This window comes from Salvia hispanica, chromosome 1 (assembly GCF_023119035.1).
Source record: "Salvia hispanica cultivar TCC Black 2014 chromosome 1, UniMelb_Shisp_WGS_1.0, whole genome shotgun sequence".
Classification (NCBI taxonomy): domain Eukaryota; kingdom Viridiplantae; phylum Streptophyta; class Magnoliopsida; order Lamiales; family Lamiaceae; genus Salvia; species Salvia hispanica.
Window position 1 is genome coordinate 41,690,978 of NC_062965.1, and position 23,029 is coordinate 41,714,006.

General features: G+C 40.8%; 3 protein-coding genes across 3 annotated transcripts; all 3 read left to right on the forward strand.

Annotated features, from left to right (window-relative positions):
- Nucleotides 1-3,763: 3,763 nt before the first annotated feature.
- On the forward strand, nucleotides 3,764-4,162 carry LOC125196985. Its single transcript, XM_048095670.1, has one exon. The coding sequence runs from the start codon at nucleotides 3,764-3,766 to the stop codon at nucleotides 4,160-4,162; it is 399 nt and encodes a 132-aa protein (XP_047951627.1).
- Nucleotides 4,163-12,043: 7,881 nt separating this feature from the next.
- LOC125197000 lies at nucleotides 12,044-12,451 on the forward strand. The gene has a single exon (XM_048095693.1). The coding sequence runs from the start codon at nucleotides 12,044-12,046 to the stop codon at nucleotides 12,449-12,451; it is 408 nt and encodes a 135-aa protein (XP_047951650.1).
- Nucleotides 12,452-19,981: 7,530 nt separating this feature from the next.
- On the forward strand, nucleotides 19,982-22,753 carry LOC125214062 (ent-kaurene oxidase-like). The gene is made up of 8 exons (XM_048114935.1): nucleotides 19,982-20,166; nucleotides 20,496-20,656; nucleotides 20,742-20,903; nucleotides 20,983-21,123; nucleotides 21,200-21,454; nucleotides 21,686-21,850; nucleotides 21,938-22,132; nucleotides 22,305-22,753. Exons 1-8 carry the CDS (start codon nucleotides 20,025-20,027, stop codon nucleotides 22,638-22,640), a joined length of 1,557 nt encoding a protein of 518 aa, XP_047970892.1. The 5' UTR covers nucleotides 19,982-20,024; the 3' UTR covers nucleotides 22,641-22,753.
- Nucleotides 22,754-23,029: the final 276 nt, after the last annotated feature.

Here is a 23,029-nt window from a genome sequence, read left to right on the forward strand (position 1 = left end):
GGACAACTCTAGACCCAGAGAAGTTCATGTTTAGGATGACCTCCAGAAGGGAGATTTAGAGAGATCTTTACCTCGAGCAGCTGATCCATTTTTCCTAGATCCAGAGCCTGAGTTAGAAAGTAAGGGAGTGAGTAGGGAAACTGGCGAAACCCCAGCTGGGAGTTCCACAAATGCGGTGAAGCGAGCGAAGCCGTTTCCATACCGAGGGGAAGCCAAGAAAAAGAAGGATGATATAGAGGACCTCATGGAAATTTTTAGCAAGCTGGAAATCAACCTGCCCTTCTTGCAAGCCCTGAAGATGCCTGCCTTTAGCAAGTTCATCAAGGAATTCATAGCTGGGAAGACAAAGCCGGACATAAAGATTGTGATCGGGGAGAATGTATCTGTTGTGATACAAAAGAGAAGGATGCCTTCAAAATGCACAGACCCAGGTATGTTCACATTACCCATTTCTCTAGGGGACATTAGAGTCGAGCATGCCATGTGTGATCTAGGGGCGTCTATAAATGTTTTACCCCTTTCAATCTACAAGAAACTGACAGGAGTTAGGATGGTCGATACCAAGGTGGTAATCCAGTTAGCGGATAGGACTTGCATCTGTCCTGAAGGTGTGTTAGAAAATGTCATAGTTAAGGTGCATGATTTTCTATATCCTGCTGATTTCTATGTTATCAAGATGAATGATAATGAGTCTGCTGAGTCTAGTGGCGTGCTCTTAGGGAGACCGTTCTTACGTACCGCTAAGACCATTATCGATGTCTTTGATGGAACGATTTGCCTGGACTATAATGGGGAAAAATATACATTTAGCATAGATGAGGGAATGAAAAGGCCATTAGATGTTGAAAATTTGTATGCTATAGATGTTATTAACCCCCTGGTCCAAGAATATCTTGAGACTGAATTGATACAGGAACAAATTGACAACTCGGAGTTGAGCCATTTAATCGACCGAGAAGTTGTAGGGTGGTGTGCAGCAATGAACACAATGGAATTGACAGATGAGGAACTAGCAGAAGCCATCATGGAGTTTTGCAAAAATCCCAAGTCAGCTAGATCAAGGGGATCAGCCCATGTGGCCAGTTTGGAAAATTCTCCTGGGTCTGGGAAGGAGACATTACCTGATGTTGCAGAAAAAAATCCCTTGCCCCAGGAGACGAATGACACCAAGAAGGAACTGAAGACACTTCCACCAGGTCTCAAGTATGCTTACTTGGAAGAGAAGGAGACATTCCCAGTGATAGTCAACAGTAACTTGACCGAGGAGCAGGAGAAGGAACTATTGGAAGTAATCAAGCGGAACAAGAAGGCAATTGGATGGACCCTCTCCGATTTAGTAGGAATCAGCCCTGATCTCTGCATGCACCACATCCGGTTAGAGGAAGGTGTGAAGGCTCACCGAGACGCACAACGGAAGCTGAATCCGAACATGCGGGAGGAAGTTCTGAAGGAGGTGTTGAAATTGCTCTCTCTAGGGATCATCTACTCCATCCCGGATAGTGAGTGGGTCAGTCCTGTCCATATGGTGCCCAAAAAGTCAGGAATACAGGTTGTTAAGAATGAAAAGAACGAATTGGTGCCCACTAGGCTGGTGACTGGGTGGAGGATGTGCATTGACTATAGGAAGCTGAATGAAGCCACGAAGAAGGATCATTTTCCTTTACCCTTCATTGACCAGATGTTAGAAAGGTTAGCTGGCAAACAGTATTTTTGTTTCCTTGACGGATACAGCGGTTATTTCCAGATTTACGTAGACCCAGAGGATCAGGGGAAGACCACATTCACGTGCCCTTTCGGTACGTATGCATACCGAAGAATGCCGTTTGGGTTGTGTAACGCACCAGGGACGTTCCAGCGGTGTATGATGAGTATCTTTTCGGATTTGCTTGAAGTATGCATTGAGATATTCATGGATGACTTTACCGTATATGGGAATTCATTCGACACTTGTTTGGCCAGCCTTGACCTAGTATTGAAAAGATGCCAGGAGAAGCACCTGGTCCTGAATTTCGAGAAATACCACTTCATGGTGACTGAAGGTATTGTCCTGGGTCACGTGGTCTCTGAAAGAGGGATACAAGTAGACAAGGCAAAGGTGGATGTGATATCGAAGTTACCTTACCCCACAAACCAAAAAGAAGTTAGAGGCTTCCTGGGTCACGCAGGATTTTATAGGAGGTTTATTAGGGATTTCGCAAAAATCGCGCAACCGCTCACCCATCTGTTGCACAATGATGTGGAATTCGTCTTTGATGAGGGATGCAAGCAGGCTTTTCAATTACTCAAGGACAAACTCGTGTCAGCACCAATAATCAGGGCGCCAGACTGGAATCACCCTTTTGAGATAATGTGCGACGCTAGTGACTTTGCTGTAGGAGCTGTCCTAGGTCAAAAGATAGATGGGAAAAGTTATGTGATCTTCTATGCATCCAAGACTCTAAATCAAGCTCAGAAGAACTATGATACCACGGAGAAGGAAATGTTGGTTGTCGTGTACTCATTCGAGAAGTTCCGACCCTATCTGCTTGGGTCGAGGGTTATTGTTTTCACAGATCACGCAGCGATAAAGTACTTACTGGCAAAGAAGGAGTCTAAGCCAAGGTTAATCCGTTGGGTGTTGCTTTTGCAAGAGTTTGATTGGGAAGTGAGAGACAAAAAAGGAACAGAGAATAGAGTAGCCGATCACTTGAGCAGAATTTTTCAAGGGGAAACGGAAGAGGCCATACCCGATGCTTTTCCTGAAGAGCATTTGTATTATCTAGGGGAATTACCTAGACCGATCAGTTGGGAGGCAGTTTTGGCATTAACCGGTCTAGGAGAATCCGACAAGGGGAAGCGAACACTAAACGCAGAACCATGGTTCGCTGATTTGGCAAATTACTTGGTCACGGGAGAGGTGCCAAGTTCAGAAGAAATTTCCCGGGCCCAGAAGATGAAAATAAAAAGTGAGGCCAAATATTACTTTTGGGATGATCCTTACTTATGGAAGATGTGCTCAGATCAAGTGATCAGACGCTGCATTCCCGAATGGGAACAAAGAGATGTGCTGAATCATTGCCACACCTTGGCGTGTGGAGGTCACTTTGGACCAAGGAAAACAGCGAGGAAAGTATTGGATAGTGGGTTCTACTGGCCGACGCTTAATAAAGATGCCTTCGAGTTTTGTCAGTGTTGCGAAAGGTGCCAACAGACAGGGGGAATTTCAAGAAGGGACAAGATGCCCCAGGTCCCGATGATTGTCTGCGAAATCTTCGACGTGTGGGGGATGGACTTCATGGGACCGTTTCCATCATCCTATGGGAACACATATATATTGGTCGCAGTGGACTATGTGTCTAAATGGATAGAAGCCAAGGCCACCACGACATGTGAATCGAAAGAGGTAGCAAAGTTTCTAAAGGCCAATATCTTCAACCGATACGGAGTTCCTCGAGCCATCGTCTCGGACCAGGGAACACATTTTTGTAATCGCACCATCGAGGCTCTGATGAGGAAATATGGTGTGCACCATAGGGTATCTACTCCCTATCACCCTCAGTCTAACGGCCAAGCAGAAATTTCTAATCGAGAGATCAAGGCAATACTGGAAAAGACAGTCAATCCCTCGAGGAAAGACTGGAGTAAGAGACTCGGTGATGCATTATGGGCCTACAGAACTGCTTACAAGACTCCTATCGGAATGTCGCCTTATAGGCTAGTGTTTGGCAAAATGTGCCACCTGCCCGTGGGTATAGAGCACAAGGCGTACTAGGCAGTCAAGGAGATGAGTATGAAGTCTTCGGCTTGTGAAGAGAAAAGGAAGTTACAGTTACAAGAGCTGGAGGAACTACGGTTGGAGTCTTATGAGTATGCTATGTGGTATAAGGAAAGGACAAAGTTATGGCATGACAAGAATCTCCGAGTTAAGGAACTCCATGTGGGACAGAAGGTGCTCCTTTTCCAATCTCGGCTCAAGCTTATGCCAGGAAAGTTGAAGTCTAAGTGGATTGGTCCATATACTATTGTCGGCCTCCGCGAGAATGGAGCAATAGAGATCCAGGGAAGTGCCTCTAACTCTATCCCTTTCCTTGTTAATGGTCATAGAGTGAAGGTCTATAGGGATAATTCTGAGTTGTGTGTAGTGGAGGAAGTGCCACTACGTGCACTCTCTATTATCACCTAGTCAGATAAAGAAGTATTCTCGATGAACTCCTGGGTCAGGTAAATTGGTTTACGTTTATTTTAATATATAGGGGATCTCGGGAATACTCAAACGGATTGTGTAAATAGTTTAATTGCATTGTGAAAATAAGTAAAAATCCAAAAAAAAAGAAAAAATCTAAATCTTCCAAAAATATTTTCGAAGCACCAGACTCCGTAGGAAAATCTTTTGTCTTGTATTTTATCCTCGACCTAGGTGTCTGGCGTTTTCATTTTATATATATATATGTATGTGTAAAATGGTGGTCAGGGAAATTAGCTAGGGGAAGGAAGTCTAGAGAAGGAATTTTAGGGGGGGTGGAGGGGATGGAGAAAATTTGAAATTCAAAATTGGCCGATATTTATGGGAGGTGTACAGTTGCTTACATCACGCCTGCAACCGCACCATCCTTTCACCAAAAAGGCTAACCGCCAGTTTCTCTCTCCAATAATCACAAACGACAAACGCCGATTCTCTCCCTTCTCTCTATGTTGTATCTCTCTCAAGAATTGCAAACCCTAACCCGATTTCTACCAAGTATTCTTTTGATTTCAGAGTACAGTGATGGATCCAACTCATACCACAAGGAGTTCAAGGCCGGAGGTGTCAGCCACGGGATTGGAAACCGTCCAGAGCCCATACGATGCGGTTCTTCTGGCGGAATTGACGCAGAAATTGGGAAGCGTCGAGAAAGCGAAGGAGGTCTACGCCTTATTTTCGGCTAGCATAATGACATCCGCAGCTGTCGCACCACCGCTGACGATCCCTGTTGATTCGACGGCTCAAACCGCAGTTCCCCACGACGGAAGGCCTCAAACTTCGACCAGAGTACCGAACTTTGGTTTTCAACAGGCGGAAACCGCTCCGAGCACAAGTCCACCGGAAGCGGACAAGGAGGGGGCGGCGGGTGAACTGACGGTAGACGGTAGGCTAAATGATGGTAATGAGAATGTGGAGTCCGAGGGACGAGAAAGTGAAAACCCTAACTCTGAGGTGAGAAGAAGGGGGAAACCCCTGGTTTAGAGGAATTTGTTGAGGGGGAAACCCCTATTCTGGAAGAAATTGCCGAGGGGGAAACCCTTATGTCAGAGGAAGTTTTCGAGGGGGAAACCCCTGTTCTGGAGAAATTTACTGAGGGGGAAACCCCAATGGAGACCGGGGATGAGACCCCGAAGGATTTTAGGAGGACAACCCCTGAGCCAATGGAGGAGGGAGCGACCCCGAGTGATGTCAGGGGGGAAACCCCTATTTAGGGGAGACGAACCCCGACGATACTGGAGTACCAGAGCCCGTCGAAGATGGGCAAGATATGATTGTGGACCTGGTGGATGACCAGGATGAGGAAAAACCAAGGATTGACGAAAGAGCAGAGAGGCGGAGGGCCAGGAGGAGTCTACTAGACGAGGTGGACGACTTGGTCTATTCTGAGAAAGAAGAGTTCCCTGCCCGAGGGACAGCAGTTGATGAGGCGGAGGATAGCCGCCTGTCCAAGGAAAGGACAAGGAAAGGGAAACAGGCAGCTGCGACCCATTCAAAGCGGTCAAGGGAAACTCCCTTCGTCAAGGAGGTTGAGGAGCCACTTTCCCCACTGACCGAAGTTCCCTCCACCGAGGAACTAAGTCGAGCCTACTCCTGGGTCCGATTCCGAACCCGGAGAATCTGATGAGGAGTTTAACTATGAGCGCCCGGAGGTTTGGCTGACTAGGGAATTGCTGGAGTCAATGAGGCGCTTTGATGATCAGAAAAGAGCCGCAACATACAAGGAGAGATGCAACGCAGGGAAGATGGCAAAATCAGGCAAGCAGTACAGCTCCAAGGAGCTTAAGATGATTGAATGCGATGAGGAGTTCCACGCGTGTATCCACACGATCGGATTTGAGTGGTTATTGAAGCACAGCCAGGCAAAGGTGCCGGTGGACTTAGCTCGAGAGTTTTTCTCAACGTTCCGACTCAAGAACACTTCTGACCTCGACGCGGACTCCATCACATTCAGGCTTTTCAACGAAGAACATGAGATGAGCATCAGGGAGTGGTCCTTGAGGATGGGGTTGTTTTCCAGGGCTGATGATGACAAAGGCATCTGGAATGAGAAGATGATCGGCATACCAAAGAACACACCAGGGTTTAAAATACAGGCAGCGTGGGAGCTGGTCACCCACTCTAATGCGGGGGCGTTCAAATCCAGCTACTCCAAAGCCTCCCACATTGAAGACCGCATCCTCCGATTCACCCAGACATTTATTAGCTACAATCTGATGGGAACGGCGAAATCAGCTCTGACAACCACTAACCTCTACTTCACCTAGTGTATGGCGAAAGGTGTGAAGGTACATCTCGGCTACTGGTTGGCCCAAGCCTGCCATCAAATGACAAGCAATCCCGCGCGACATATGTACACATGCCATCTCCTCGGCGCTTATCTCCAACGGAACATCAACATGAAGATAGCCAAGACCGCTCCTCTAGTCGTGATGTGTGAGCCCCCAGAGACCTTCAGCGTTGAATATTTCTTCAACAAAGGGCTGCTCCAGGCACACGACAAGGAAACCTTCTTCTACGAGGTGGGAGATAAGGTGAAGACGGAGTCGGAGGCTGTGGAGGCTGTGCCCAGTGAGGAGGTTGAGGAGTTGAAGAAACTCGGTGGAATGCGGAAAGAATTGAGCGGGGCCCGGGAGGAGATAAAGACGCTACGGGGGAACATTGCAGACTTGGCAATGAAGTCCTCCAAGCAGAATGAGCGAATAGCAGAAGCCGTGGAGCTGATGATGACAATGTCAAAATGGGTGGAGAAGACACTCTCCCTGACCCAACAGAAGGTGCATCCTGGATCCAGCAGTGAGGTTAAGCAGCCCGGCCAGGGCAGTTCCACCATCCAGCGACCCCCAAACCCGCTCAAGCCAGTGGTCACCCCATCCGCGTCCAAGCCAGTGTTAATCCCACCCAAGTCAAAGTCCCTGACGTTAAAGAAACCAGTGTCCAATCAGCAAGAGAAGGAGGAAGAAGAGCCAGAGCTGCCGGTGAAGAAGAAGGTGAAGATGACCCGACCCGGAATCCCACCCTGTCTGGCTCTCGAGGGCAGCCAGACCCAGAAATGAATTGCCCCCCCCCCCCACCCCATGACCATGTTACTTTTATTTTCTGTAGTAGTTTAATTTTTGTTTTTTTTATATCTTTGTTATTGTCTGTGTTTCTGTTGATATTTGCTATATGTGTTTACCTTCTCCCACTTAGCCCAATGCTTGGTCTAAGTGTGAGAAGTTTGTGTTTTCGTTTAATATTGTCTTCTCCCACTTGGCCCGATTCTCGGTCTAAGTGTGAGAAGTTTTATTTGGTTATATTGTTTGTTGTATGTTGGATTGACTGCTCTGTTTCCCAGAAGAGAATCGGCGAATGCAGTGCAAGAGCAGGGAGAAGAAAGGGTGGAGGCCAGGATAGACAGATTGGAAAAGGCGCTCTTGAGTGCGATCAAGAAGAAAAACTCCCCTGCCTCGCAAGAAAAGGAGAAATTATTGGGTCTAGAGAAAAACCAACTCCAAATACCAAGTCCAGGTAAATGCTATGGAAGGTTGGAATCAAAACAACCAGAATACGAATTGGAACCAATGGAAAATAAAAGGGGCTCCGTGGAGGGACAACCCATGTTTCATATGGAGTGATGGGAATCAGCAACCTTCACATCAGAATCCTAACCCAGTTGAGAATCAACGAAATTGGCCCAACCGAAACCAAGAGGGACCGAATAACCACTCCAACTGGTCAGGGATGAATCAAGAAGGACCAAACTTCCAACAGAACTGGCCAACAGAAATCAAGAAGGGCAGAACAACCGGGGGAATAGAAATCAGGGTAACTGGGTCAATAGGAACCAAAATCAAACCTCAAGCAACTATGTTCCACCCCACCAGAGGAACCAGAGGAATCAAGGCCCGCAGCCGAACCAAGGGAATCAGAACCAGGGGCCCCAATCCAGTCAGTCTTATTCAAAGCAGCCCAGGACCACCAATGGCATGACAGGAGATTTGTTAACATCACAGCAACACTTCCAGAATAATATACAAGCCAACAATGACTTGGTCCACAAGCTGCAGGACGCACAACAGGAACAGAAGGTTGCAATGAAATGAAGGAAAAATTCCTGCCTCAGTCAGACCACCTGACCGGGCAAATATCAGTCAGATTACCTTAAGATCGGGACTAGAATACTGAGGGCCAACTATGAAAGCTAGTGGAGGAGTACAGGTGGATGACTTGACCCAGCAAAAGTAAAATGCCGGAACAAGAAAAACAAGAGGAAGAGAGGATGATCTCCAAGAGGGAGAGTTGGAGAAACCCTTGCCTCGAGACCCTGACCTATTTTTCCTTGACCTAGTAACTCAAGAGACTAGTGGAGGAGCCAGTAAGGAGACTGTGGGAATCTCTCAAAATGAACCCAGAAAGGCCATTAAGCCATTTCCACATCGAGGGGAGGCGAAGAAGAAGAAAGATGACCTTATGGATTTCATGGAAATTTTCGAGAGGCTTGAGATAAATTTGCCTTTTCTCCAAGCATTGAAGTTGTCCACCTTCAGCAAGTTCATCAAGGAGTTCATCGCTGGGAAAACTAAACCAGAAGGGAAGATCGTGATTGGTGAAAATGTTTCGGCCGTGATCCAGAAGAGGAGGCTACCGTAAAAGTAAACTGATCCAGGTATGTTCACACTGCCTGTCGAGATAGGTAATTTGAAGGTGGAATATGCCATGTGTGATCTAGGTGCCTCCATAAATGTTTTACCTCTCTCTCTTTATAAGAAGCTCGTAGGGGTAAGGTTAGCCGAAACAAAAGTAGTGATCCAACTTGCTGATAGGTCATACATACATCCGGAAGGTGTGCTAGAGAATGTGATAGTTAAGGCACATAATTTCCTGTACCCAGCTAATTTCTATGTGATCAAGATGAATGAGAATGAAACTACTGGGTCTAGTGGAGTGCTTTTAGGAAGACCATTCCTACGCATTGCCAAAACAATAATTGATGTGTTTGATGGAACTATATGCTTGGATTATCATGGGGAGAACTATACATTCAATATTGATGATGTCATGAAACAACCATTGGATATGGAAAATTTGCATGTTGTGGATGTTATTAACCCCTTAGTCCAGGAATATCTTGAGACTGAATTAATGCAGGAACAAATTGAGAATTCAGGACTGAGTCAAGCTGTGGAAAGAGAGGTTGCAGGATGGTGTGAGACTCTACTGACTCGGAACATGACAGATGAGCAGATCAATGAAGCGATCATGGCATTCTGCCACAAACCCATCTCAATAGAATCAATTTGCTCTGCTCAAGCCAATAGCTCAGAAGAGGCAACTGACTTCGGGGAAATGGCAACCAAAATCATGGAGAAAATCCCATGCCCCGGGAAGCCATGACACCCAAAAAGGAGTTGAAGAAACTACCCCAGAGTTTGAAGTATGCTTACCTCGGGGAGGATGAAACCTTCCCTGTCATAATAAACAGTCAGTTAACGTAGAATCAGGAGGAAGAATTATTGGAGGTGCTGATGAAGAACAGGAAAGCTATTGGCTAGACCTTATCCGACCTAGTGGGGATCGCATCCAATTGGAAGAAGGAGAAAAAGCTCATCGAGACCCACAGAGGAAGCTGAATCCGAACATGAGAGAGGAAGTTCTGAAGGAGGTGTTGAAGCTAGTGGCCCTAGGAATTATTTACTCTGTCCCGGATAGTGAATGGGTTAGCCCAGTGCATATGGTGCCAAAGAAATCAGGGATACAAGTGGTAAAGAACGAGAAAAATGAGTTGGTGCCCACAAGGCTAGTCACGCGATGGCGCATGTGCATCGACTATAGGAAACTAAATACAGCCACACGAAAGGATCACTTTCCCCTGCCCTTTATTGATCAGATGCCAGAGAGGTTGGCGAGAAAGGAGTACTTCTCTTTCCTTGATGAATATAGAGGCTACTTTCATATATAGGTTAATCCAGAGGACCAAGAAAAGACTACCTTTACGTGCCCCTTTGGTACATACGCTTATAGGCAACGCCCTTGGGACTTTCCAACGGTGTATGATGAGCATCTTCTTAGATTTGTTGGAAGAATGCACCGATATCTTCATGGATGACTTTATGGTGTATGGAAATTCGTTTGAATCCTGCCTAAGGCATCTGGATGTAGTGTTGAAAAGATGCGAGGAAAAGAACCTGGTTCTAAATTTAAAAAAATTCCACTTCATAGTGCCAGACGGGATTGTCCTGGGTCATGTGGTGTCTGAGAGAGGAATTCAAGTAGATAAGGCGAAGGTCGACATAATCTCAAAGCTGCCGCATCCAACAAACCAAAAGGTTCTGCAGAAGGTTCATTGAAGATTTCGCAAGGATTCCACAACCTCTTACCCGACTGCTACAAAATGATGTCGAGTTTGTCTTTGACGAGGCGTGTCAAGAGGCTTTCCAACTTCTAAAAGGGCAAGCTCATTTCAACACCCATAATTCGAGCCCCAGACTCGAACTATCCTTTTGAAGTAATGTGTGATGCGAGTGACTTTGCTGTTGGAACAGTGCTAGGGAATAAGATCGATGGAAAGAGCTACATGATTTTCTACGCTTCGAAGACCCTTAACCAGGCCCAGAAAAATTATGACAATACAGAAAAAGAAATGTTGGCCGTGGTGTACTCTTTCGAGAAGTTTAGGCCATATCTTCTAGGGTCGAAGGTGATTGTATTCACAGATCACGCAGCCATCAAATACTTATTAGCCAAGAAGGAATCGAAGCCGAGGCTAATTCGCTGGGTCCTGCTGCTTCAAGAATTTGATTGGGAGGTCCGAGATAAAAAAAAGGAACTGAGAACAGAGTGGTTGATCACCTCAGCAGGATACTCCTAGAGGAAAATGATGAAGAGGTACTAGATGCATTTCCAGAGGAACACCTATACCTTGTACTGAAACATGCTAGACTTATTAGTTGGGCGACAGTTTTAGCCTTAACCGGCCCAGGAGAAACAAACAAGGGAAAAGGTAAGTTGACTGAAGAACCGTTGTTTGCAGACCTTGCAAATTACCTGGTCACAGGTAAATTACCAGGTGCTCCAGAAATCTCCCGTGCCCAGAGAATGAAGCTCAAGAGCGAAGCTAAATATTAATTCTGGGACGATCCGTACCTTTGGAAAATGGGGTCGGACCAAGTAATCAGGAGATGTATCCCCGAATGGGAGTAGAGAGATGTGCTAAACCACTGCCACACACTGGCATGTGGTGGTAATTTTGGGGCTATAAAAACAGCACGAAAGGTTTTAAATAGCGGGTTTTACTGGCCCACGCTAAACAAGGATGCTTACGAGTTATGCCGGAATTGTATTAGATGCCAACAGACTGGGGGAATATCTGCAAGAGATGAGATGCCGCAGATACCCATAATTGTGTGTGAAATTTTTGATGTGTGGGGAATGGACTTCATGCGTCCATTTCCGTCTTCTCATGGGAACACTTACATACTGGTTGTCATTGACTATGTTTCGAAGTGGATCGAGGCCAAGGCTCCTAGCACCTGTGAATCGAAGGAAGTAGCGAAATTTCTGAAGGCCAACATATTTAACCCGTATGGAATGCCCAGAGCCGTTATCTCAGACCAAGGAACTCATTTTTGCAACAGAACAATAGAGGCCTTGATGAGGAAGTACGGTGTCCACCATCGAATTTCTACTCCTTACCACCCCCAGGTAAATGGGCAGACAGAAATCTCAAACAGAGAAATTAAAGCTATCTTGGAGAAGACCGTCAATCCATAAAGAAAAGACTGGAGCAAGAGGATTGATGATGCCTTGTGGGTCTACAGAACTGCATTCAAGACTCCTATTGGGATGTCGCCTTACAGACTTGTATTTGGAAAGATGTGCCATCTCCCGGTCGAGGTGGAACATAAAGCATATTGGGCAATTAAAGAAATGAATGTGAAGCCCCAGGCCTGCGAAAAAGAGAGGAAATTGCAACTTCAAGAGCTGGAAGAGCTAAGACTGGAGTCATACGATGCTGCGATGTGGTATAAGGAAAAAACAAAATTATGGCATGATCGGAACCTCCAGGTCAAGGAATTGAAAGTTGGTCAGAAAGTACTCCTTTTTCAATATCGCCTCAAGCTAATGCCAGGAAAGCTCAAATCTATGTGGATCGGACCATATACGATCGTGGGTTTGCGAGCTAACGGTGCAGTAGAAATTCAGGGAGAAAATTCTAACTCAGTCCATTTTCTGGTGACGGTCATAGGGTAATAATTTTTAGAGATAACTTAGAAATGTGCGTAGTGGAAGAAATTCCACTACGTCTATTTTCTTCTTTTGCTTAGTCGGTCAAGTGCGGGGTAATCTTCGGGATATCTGTTTGGTCAGGTAGATAGTTTAGACACTGGCCAACTCAATCCCAAGATTACCTACGCAATTTTGTAAATATTTCAAAAAGAAAAAAATCAAAACAAAGTAAAAAAATTCTTAATTTTCCAAAAATATTTTTGAAACATCAACCTACCCTAGGAAACTGTTTGATTTGCTTGACCTGGGTGATAGATGTCTCGTTTTTTTTTTTTTTTGTTGAAGTGGGTTTGAGAGAAGGCATTCCTTGACAGTTTTAAAAAAGAGGGAGAAGTTTTTGGAAAAACCGGGGGAAGTTATTAAAAATTCAAAATTTGAAATTCGAAATTTGGATGGGATTGGGAATTGTACAGTTTCTGAAGCACGACGTCAGCACCGAACCGTTCCCCTCCTTTTTCTTTTCTTTTCCTTTTAATTTTATTTTTATTTTTATTTCCATTTTGTCTCTTCTTTCCAATAATTCCCTAAAAATTCATTAATCTCATTCCCCAATCATTTCTCTCACAAACCCTTATTTTCTTTCTCTTTTCGTTAAAGTGCAGTACCGACGATTCACCACTACAAGCCACCACATACCACCAAGAACCACCGCCGACCATCGGGAATCACCCAGATCCATGGAGAATCGACCAACACCTCACAAAAGCCGGCGAAAGAACTCACAACCGGTCAAATCTACGACCGGCCCGTCACTACAACGGCCTCAAGATTCAGAGGCTCAACAATCGACGTTTGCCACAGTGCCAGAAACTCCGACTACAAGGGTAGCATCTGCCACACCCTCGGCGACCGCACGTTCACCGATGAACGTCACCGAAACAGAGAAGATCATTAGGGACTTTCTGTCAACGTTGAAGCCAGAGGAAAAGGCGAGCGATGCTTTCGCCAATATGGCAGAAACATTACGCATAAAAAAAAGAGGCGTCGCAACTCACTCCCCTGAACATTCCACCCCGACCGTCCGGCCCGAGAGAGACGACCACTACCCAGGAAATATCATCTACGTCCACAAAACCCCTACCGGTGGCCACGTGTGAAGAAAACGTGCCTCCTGCCGCAATCACCGCGACAAATCCACCACATGCAGAGGTTGAATATACGGTGGAGCAGGTTATGGAGGAAGCGGAAAGAGCGGAGAGATGGAGCAAAGCAGGAACGAGTACGGGGGAGGACATTTTGGCAGAGTATGGTGTTGGTAGTGATACTGAAATTGCTAAGGAGGATGACGTTATGACGGGTAAGAATTCTGATACTATTGTTGATAAGGAGGTGGATATTATTGTTGATGTTGAGGGGGACACCCCGAAAAAATGTGTTGAGGGGGAAACCCCTGTTGTAGTTACTGAGGGGGAAACCCTTGTTGTTGATGCTGAGGGGGAAACCCCTGTTACTGGTACTGAGGGGTAAACCCTTGTAGTTGATGATGAGGGGGAAACCCCTATTGAGAATGTGGAGCCGGATAGCGGTGGGCTACAAACCATTGTTGATCTTGTAAATGAACTAGATAGTGAGGAAACACCGGTGGAAGAAAGACTGATCAGGAGGAGAACGAGGCAGAGAAGTATACTGGATGAGGTGGATGAGCCCACACGGCCTAGGGAACTGGATTTTGGTGGTCGAAGGGAAGGGGCAGGGGGAGATGTCCCCAAAACGACTGAGGCTGAAGAGAAGCGCTTGGCTGCTGAGCGCAAGTAATCCTATAGATCGAATATCTACTGGAGGATACTTTACCTTTGTTGGAGGTAACTTAGTCACTTGGAAAAGTAAAAAACAGAAGGTGGTAGCTTTATCAAGTGCAGAAGCTGAATATCGCGGAATCAAGAGTGGATTGACTGAGATATTGTGGTTAAGGCGTCTGCTTATAGAAATAGGATTTCCACCTACTCAGAAAAGTCAATTATTCTGTGACAACAAAGCATCCATAAGCATCTCTAAAAATCCAGTCCAACACGATATGACTAAACATGTGGAAGTTGATCGTCATTTTATCAAAGAGAAGATTGAAGGAGACATCGTTGAACTACCATATTTAAGGTCAGAAGATCAATTGGCTGATATACTCACAAAGGCAGTGAACCCTAAATTGTTCAAAGAAGTCTTGAGCAAGTTGAGTATTGGGGATGCCGTTGGTCAACTTGAGGGGGAGTGTCAAATATCCCAAAGTCAAGCAATTAATAAGTGAAGAAAGAAGAAAATTAGGAGAAAATATTGTAATTGATACATTATCATTTAGTCTAAAAATAGGTTATTCTTTACTGAAAATACATTGTATTGAATCCTATATTAAGGAGAAGAATGAACAGAAATAAAACACGACAGAAAGTATTCTACTCCAATCTCTTCTCTCAATTTCAAACAAAGAGATGAATATGTGATGAAGAATATATAGCTACTACTCCCTCCGACCCTATGTGGTGCATTAATTTGTTTTTCGACACGTGATTTTATATAATGTTATGTTATGAGTTAAGTGAAAAAATAAAGTAAGAATGAAGAAAAAGTAGAGAGAGATGTTTATATTTTAAGAAAAATGTGTCATTTAGGGTGGAATATTATCACTTAAATGGGACGGAAGGAGTACTGTATAATTAGAAAATTAATAAAAGAAAAAAGAAAAAAGAAAAAAAAATGGGAAGGCAGTAGGAAGCAAGTATACAGTACTCCATATAGCTTGAATATTAAATATAAATATAAAATATACGAAAAAATAATGGAGTATAAAATATTAAAAAAATTAATATATAAATTTAATTACTTAACTAAAAATAAGTTACAGTAATTTTTAAGAAACATATTTTACAAAATCCCATAAATTAGAAATCATAAAAACTCATGTTTAAAAAATACAATAATAAAAAAGACTAATAACAACAAAATAAAGAAATCAAAGAAGAACTAATATTGAATAACAACATTATATATAGTCCATTTTTAAGCGTGTACTACTACATAATATATAGATGTTGTCTGGGTCATATTTTAATGTTTATAGCACCCTTATCTAAAATTTAGATCAAATCTCCACTCTTAGATTTTAAAATGAGTGGATGAGATTAAATCTTACGAATCTCAATACATAGTAGACAAAATATCAACAAAAGGGTAATATCGTCATTATGTTATCATATGGTAATTTTCGTGAATGTTTTTTTATATCAACATAGTGTATTACAAATATCAACACTAGTACAAGAAAATATCAACACATATTTATTGAGATTTTTACATTGTTTTATTGAGATTTTTACATGGTTTTATTGAGATTTTTTGATGTATTTGTTGATAAAAATCTGCTTTATCAACATTTACGAAAACTAAAATAAAAAATATCAAATTTCATCATCCGAACGTCGTCGGAACATATGCAATTGAGATCTTGTTGGAATCCTTATAAAACTATCTTTAATTTGATATATTTTTTGCGGAAAAATAATTTAAATCGAGAGAGTTACATAAATTTAAAGTTTTAAGACGATTTTAATGAGAGAGAATTGACATTAATACCCTCAAATCTTATTTATTAATTTTCTTAATTAAAATTATAATCCATGGGACATTATTTCAACCACTAGATCTTTTAATCTAATGGCTAAGATTTAGTCTTAGTTTGGGATTACCAATTAGTTAGCAATTGATCACTCCCCAATGTTATATTGAATAACATTATTATACTACATGTCTGGGCATAGAAAAATCTAATCTTAAATCTAAATCTAAATCTAAATCTAAATACAATAAAATCCCAAACAAAAGGTAAACTGATAGTATTTCATTAAACCCTATACAAAATTAGGCCTTCGCTTCTCTCTATCTCTCCCAAATCTGCAGAAATCACTTCACCCGCCACAACCACCGCCCTGCCTCGCCGGCGCTACTTCCGCCCTCTTACCGACACTCTGCCCGGCGCTGCGTCGCCGTCCGCCGCCTTCCTCGCCCCCGGTCCGGTTTGCCTCGTCTCTCGCCAGCGCTTGTTCCTCCCTGAGTCGTCGGCACCCCAGCCTGCCTCGCCGGCGCTCGTTCCAACCTTCCTCGCCGGCGCTTGTTCCGCCCTTCCCCGTAGGCACTCCTTCCGCCTGCCTTGTCATCTACTGCCCTGCTTCGCCCCTCTCCCCTGCTTCACCACAGCCGACCACCACAGCCGGTCCGGCTGTTTGGAGTACCACTTTCTTCACATCTTCAAGATTCAATTTTTTATTGAAATATGCTAGCTCTTGTAAGTGCTATAGCAGTATTTATAATTGTTAAACTTCTTTAGTAAGCTATTGTCTTTCTATTGGACTGGACAGCCATTTCACCCAATAATGATGTTTTGATTCTCAACAATAAATTTTTGGGAAGATAAACAGAGTCCATCTATATACTATCTCTGATGCGTTTCCATTACCTTTCAGTAATAATATGCCTCGGATATAGAAAACATTTTTGTAAGAGCATTTCATGTATTCCACTTCAGTAAAATCATTTGTTTTATTAATAATTTCTAATTCAATATTTTTCATCCAATAAATGCGTTTCCCGCTAAATGCATCATAGTGGCAGTTTGGTGATATCCACACAAATGCTACTTTAAATAGTTATAGATTTCAAAGATTTTTATTTCATTAATTGTCAAGTTCTCTCTCCTCTTCTCTATTTATATGCCTATCAATATATTATCACTTTCTTCTTCTTCAATTATACTCCCTCCGTCCCCGATTAAGAGTCATACTTTGACCCGACACGAGTTTTAAGAAATATAAAGAAAAGTTGGTGAAAAAGTTAGTGGAATGTGGGACCCATTTTTTATATTGGTTTTATAATAAAATATGAGTGAATTGAGTTAGTGGAATGTGAGACCTACTTACTATTTATAGTAAAAATGAAGTGTGACTCTTAATTGGCGACGGATCGAAATGGAAAAGTGTGACTCTTAATCGGTGACGGTGGGAGTAATTCTTTTATTAATGAATTATAATTTTCTTCTACTCCAAATATAATTCTCTATCAACAAAATATCTCTTTTCCAATTTTCTCAATATTGATTTTCTATAATAATTATAAAAAAATCATTTACATCAATTTATCACATAGAAATTACAATACGCATTTGATAAATTCCCTTTGCTTTGTTTCTTCCCAAATTAAAATTCTTTATGTAAATTAAAAATCCGATTTGATCTATTCATTTCCCTCTGTCCATAGACAAATTTTGTCATATTTGATTCTCAATTCTAACTTTTTTTATAACAATAAAACAACTCATTCACATAATATTTATCTCATAGTAGAATTTATAATATGCCTGATCAATTCTCTTTGTATTGTTTTTTTATTAATTAATATTTTCTATATAAATCACAATACTCCTAATCTAAGCCATTTTACTATGTAGCTTCTAGAGCAGTTTTTAATAAATACTACCCCCTCCGTTCCCTAAAATTCGTCATCATTAGATCCGGCATGGATTTTAAGAAATGTAATAGAAAGTGAATTGAAAAAGTTAGTGGCATGTGGGTCATACTTTTATATATTAGTTTTAAAATCAAATGTGAGGGGGAATGAGTTAGTGGAATGTGGGGTGTACTACCAAAAATGGTAAAAGGAAAAAGTGACAAATTTTTAGGAACAGGCGAAAAAGGAAATAGGTGACAAATTTTCAGAGACGGATGAAGTATTATTTTATCCAAACTTATAATAACTTGATTCTAAATTTTTGGAGTTCACGTTCAAAACTCTACCATAAAAATAATCATAACTCATTTATTTAATATTTTAAGTTATATAATTAATATATTTGCTTTTCTTTAAATAATAGAGCTTTTAGCTCAATTTATGAAACAAATTAAAATTTGATGTACGATATGTTAATACTAATTGAGTTTACGATTTCAATTTATGAATTTCATAATTTTTACTCATTTGAATTCTTTGCTTTCTGAAACTATAATTTCTTTAAATTCTGAACTCTTTGGAATGTTACAGTTATGCCTTTATAGAAAAATAATGACATGTTTTTAGTTCATCTATTTAATATTTATTAAATAAATTAATATTTTTTGTTATAAAATATTAGAATTTTTAGCTCAGTTCAATATAACATGCGAACACATTTATATTTGATATATGATTTTATTAATTCTAAATGAGGTTACGATTTTGATTTTAAGAATTCATAATTTTGATTTTTATTATTTATGTTCCAAAATTTTAATATCTTTGAATGTCTAGTTTTTTGGAACGTTACAATTGGACATCGATCAAAAATTATAATCATATGATCTTAACTTGTGTATTTATATCTTAAAAATATTAGTTAACATTTTTTTTATATAAAATAGCGTTATTGGCTCAATTCATATATGCAACTAAAAATTGATAGTATATGATTTATTAATATTAATTGAATTTACGATTTTAAGTTTACGAATTTCATAATTCTTTACTTTCCAAAATATTAAATTCTTTGAAGTCTTGATTTTGGAACATTACTGCGAACCTCAACCAAAAATTGTTACATATAATTTTAACTCATTCATTAAATATTTTAAAGCTTCATAGTTTATATTTACTCTTTTTATAAAATATAGTAGTACTAGAGTCTTATCTTAATTCATCATGCAATAAATTATTATTTGGTATATGATACTTAGTATATTAATAATAATTGAGTTTCACACTTTTAATTATAAGAATTTTCTAATTTTGATTTTAATTTTTAGTTTTTAAATATTTAGTTTTTAATTCTTAAAATTTTTAAAAAGGAGAAAGATTGTAGTACAAAATTGTAGAATAGTACATACTAAAAAAATACGAATAAAAATATAAAGAGAAAATGAAAAAATATGTAGTTGCATTATTAGATATCACTTTAACTTATTATATTAACTGAAATTTTCTTCACATTAAAATTCCCTAAATTAGAATCATCCATTATTACTTTATAAAGGATATACTCCCTCCGTCCACAAAAAATAGATCACTTTCTAATAATGAAAAATTTATCTCTCATATTTTTCCCACTTTTTCTTCTCTCTCATACTTTACTCACTTTTTCTCCCTATCTCTCTTACTTTACCTACTTTTTCTCATCATCTCTCTTACTTTACCAATTCTACATTAAAATCCGTGCCGAACAACAATAAATCTATTGTTTGTGGACGGAGGAAGTATTAGTCGAGATATAAATTATACTTATTGCAAAAAGCCATAGGGGTATTATGGTCTCTAAATCACTACTTTTAAAAAAAAAAGTTTAATTTGTTTCAGAAACAGCTAAGAATGCACGAGCTACCCAACTCGCTTGTGGATAGAACAAGTGAAGACATAATTGCAATCCTCTGAATGTGACCTGTTTTTGGATTCTATTTATTCTTGGCGTTTTCCTCTTGAGCATAATTGTTGCAGCCATATTTCGAATCTATAATTTTGTATATATATCAGGCTGTAAAACACAATAATCACAAGTCTAATTTTTCGGTTTTTATTTGCATTACTACATATGGATATATTGCTTAATCTTCAAGCTCTTCCGGCTACGATTGGCGGACCTGCGGTGGCTATCGGCGGAATCACTTTGTTTTTCCTCAGAGAGTATGTCAAAGATCATAGGAAGAAATCTTCCAGCTTCCCTCCTCTGCCTGGTAATCTTGTTGTCAGCACATATAGATATAGTAGTAGTGATATAATTAAATGCAAATTCTAAATATTGTACAAACTTCAAACTATGATCTGAACCTTTAGAAATATCAACATGGCAAAATAACAGCAGTAAAAAATGTCAACACATTGTCAACACAAACATTTTTTGTTGCTGTTATTTTGCCATCAGTTGACATTTTGAACGGTCCAAATCATAGTTATGAGTTTGTAAAATATAAAGAGTTTGCATTTTATCACTATCCGATAGTAGTATCGGTAGTAGTATGTATCTTGGACAGCCCAATCATAAAGAATGTGTGTTTTGATGCAGAGATACCAGGCTTACCAATAGTTGGAAATTTATTACAACTAAAAGAGAAGAAGCCCCACAAGACTTTCACCAAATGGTCTCACAAATACGGTCCCATATATTCCATAAGGGCAGGCTCCAACACCATGGTTGTGCTCAACTCTAATGATGTTGCAAAAGAGGTCAATTTCTTTCTCCTTCATTTCTATGTTTCTTCAATATTTAGCATGAAATAATCTATACATGATTTGTATGCCTTGCTTTTAGGCTATGGTTACAAAATACTCATCCATCTCAACTAGAAAGCTGTCAAATGCTTTGAAGATCCTCACTTCTGATAAAAGTATGGTTGCAACGAGTGATTACAACGAATTTTACAAGGCGGCCAAACGCCATTTGCTTGCGTGTACTCTTGGACCTAATGCTCAGGTTGGGCTGCTAAACGGCTACATATATGTACACGGTAGAGGAGACTAACTAACATTAATAATCATGCTTGTTACTGCAGAAACGGCACCGTGTCCATAGGGATGCCATGATAAATAACATCTGTGACCAGTTTCATGCTCATGCAAAACTGTATCCTTCTGAAGCAGTAAACTTCAGGAAAATATTTCAGTCTGAACTCTTCGGATTAGCAATGAAACAGGTGAATCTATCTACCTACTCTCAATGGATGTTTTTACAAAACATGAAATATCATAGTCCCTCTGTTTAATACGTAGGCGATTGGAGAAGACGTTGAATCCATTTATGTGGCGGAACTAGGCACTACCTTGTCAAGACAAGAGATGTTCAAGATACTCGTAGTGGACCCTATGGAAGGTGCCATTGATGTGGACTGGAGGGATTTCTTCCCCTATCTCAAGTGGATTCCTAACCAACACTTCGAAAACAAACTTCAGCAGATGCATTTCCACAGGGAGGCTGTGATGAAGGCCCTCATTGAGCACCAGAGTAAACGTATTGCTTCTGGCAAGGTATTCTGCGATCATGTGACACATTTCTTATTCCAACATTTGATGTTAAAGTTTATTAATTGCTATGTTCCATTTTGTGTCACTGTTCCATTTCATATGACACATTTTTTTCACACGTGTCTCGGGAAATAATAATAAATAGTCAAAGTGGAGAGAAAGTAAAGTAAGAGAGAGAATAATGTAGAAGAGACTGAAAGAGGGAGTACTATTTAATAATATACGACTCTACAGGTGATAAACTGCTATCTAGATTACCTGTTATCCGAAGCTGCAGACACATTATCGGAGCAGCAAATACTGATGCTTCTGTGGGAAGACATCATCGAAGCATCAGACACGACATTAGTTACCGTGGAATGGGCCATGTATGAACTTTCTAAAGATCCAAATAGACAGGTGATCTTGCTAACTATGATTTACTAGTTTATAAGTATGTCGGTATTTCCAACAACTACACTAGTTTTGTTATTTCCAACAAAGCAGAACTACTTGTTGTCTGAAATCCAAAATGCCTGCGGATTCGACCCACTCAGTGAGGAGAAGCTATGCCGACTTCCATACTTGGCCGCAGTTTTCCATGAAACGCTGCGAAAGCACAGTCCTGTTCCAATAGTCCCCCTGCGATACGTGCACGAAGAAACGCAGTTGGGAGGGTATAACATACCTGAAGGCAGCGAGGTTTGTTATTACCGTGACACATGACTGAATGTTGTTTTTATTCCAAGATGTGTACACACTGTATAGTTTATTGAATTTAGTGTGGTAAGAGGAAAGTGTCTTACAAACTGAGTTGCGTCTATTATTGAATTTATGTTCATGTACAAGTTATGACAATGAATCTCCTTTGCAGATTGCTATAAACATATATGGATGTCACATGGACCAGAATGTGTGGGATTGCCCGGAAGAGTGGAGGCCGGAGAGGTTTGTCTCGGGTAAGGATGACACGACGGAGCTGCACAAGACGATGGCGTTTGGAGGGGGGAAGAGAGTGTGTGCTGGAGCTCTTCAAGCAATGACAATTACTTGTATAGCAATTGGAAGATTGGTGCAAGAGTTCGAGTGGCGACTCGGGGAGGGAGAAGAAGCGAATGTCGACACTTTGGGTCTAACAACTCATAAGCTTCATCCTTTGCAAACCATTGTAAAGCCAAGACTGATCAGGGAACGAATGAGTATCTCATAGATTCCGATAACTCTTGTGTTGTTGCTTCTTAAGCGAACTTATAATTCATAATGAAAAATTATGAATTTTGGTGTACTATTTATATTTTTTTAATATAATAACTACTTCCTCTACCCGGCCATAAGCCATGCTCTTCTTTTTACACGAGATATGAAAAATTGATATTTAATGAGTTAAGTGGTGAGAAAGTAAAGTATGAAAGAAAAAATAGTATAATTGTGAACAGAGAACGAAGAAAAAGTATGTGAGAATAAATAACTCATTAATCTTGTCAAAGTCTCAAAGATTGTTAATTAAAAACCTGTTAAATATATAGATTAAAATATACTCCCTCCGTCCCACTTAAAATGCAACATTTGGGAATCGGCACGGGATTTTATGTAGTGTTG